Genomic DNA, 372 nt, shown 5'->3' with positions numbered 1-372 from the left:
GCCCCCCCCCCCGCCCCTCATTCCTGAAAATCACGCAGTGCCTGGAGAGCATCCTGCAACACCAGCTGAGAGCCGAGGGTGCCGGGGCCACCCTGTTCGGCATCGGGGAGAGCCTGTCTGCATCTGGAACTGCAGCCACACTCAGTGGTACGTGGGCGCCTCGGGGACAGGCCGTAGCAGGGTGCAAAGATGGGGGAGTGTGAGGTGTCCCGTCCTACCCCATCAGCTGTAGGGGAAGGAGACAGGGGCGTGTGATGTCTGCAGGATGGAGCTGGCCCCTGTTCCTCCCTTGGGGTGTGCCCCATAGTTATTGGGTGCCCAACACCCCATAGCACCATGCACGGGCAGCTGCTGGCTGCTGGACACTCTCCT

General features: G+C 64.0%; 1 protein-coding gene across 1 annotated transcript in view; it reads left to right on the top strand.

Annotated features, from left to right (window-relative positions):
- The window catches only part of LOC108445049 (dual specificity testis-specific protein kinase 1-like), a 3,103-nt gene extending 2,848 nt beyond the window's left edge, over positions 1 to 255 (top strand). Inside the window, exon 5 of the mRNA XM_017727614.1 lies at positions 227 to 255. Coding sequence (XP_017583103.1) covers positions 227 to 255 — 29 coding nt within the window. The remainder of the gene's footprint in view (positions 1 to 226) is intronic.
- Positions 256 to 372: the final 117 nt, after the last annotated feature.

The sequence above is a fragment of the Corvus brachyrhynchos genome, unplaced genomic scaffold (assembly GCF_000691975.1).
Source record: "Corvus brachyrhynchos isolate BGI_N302 unplaced genomic scaffold, ASM69197v1 scaffold140, whole genome shotgun sequence".
Taxonomy (NCBI): domain Eukaryota; kingdom Metazoa; phylum Chordata; class Aves; order Passeriformes; family Corvidae; genus Corvus; species Corvus brachyrhynchos.
Note: the sequence above shows the minus strand (reverse complement) of the source record. Positions and strands in the feature narration are given on the sequence as shown.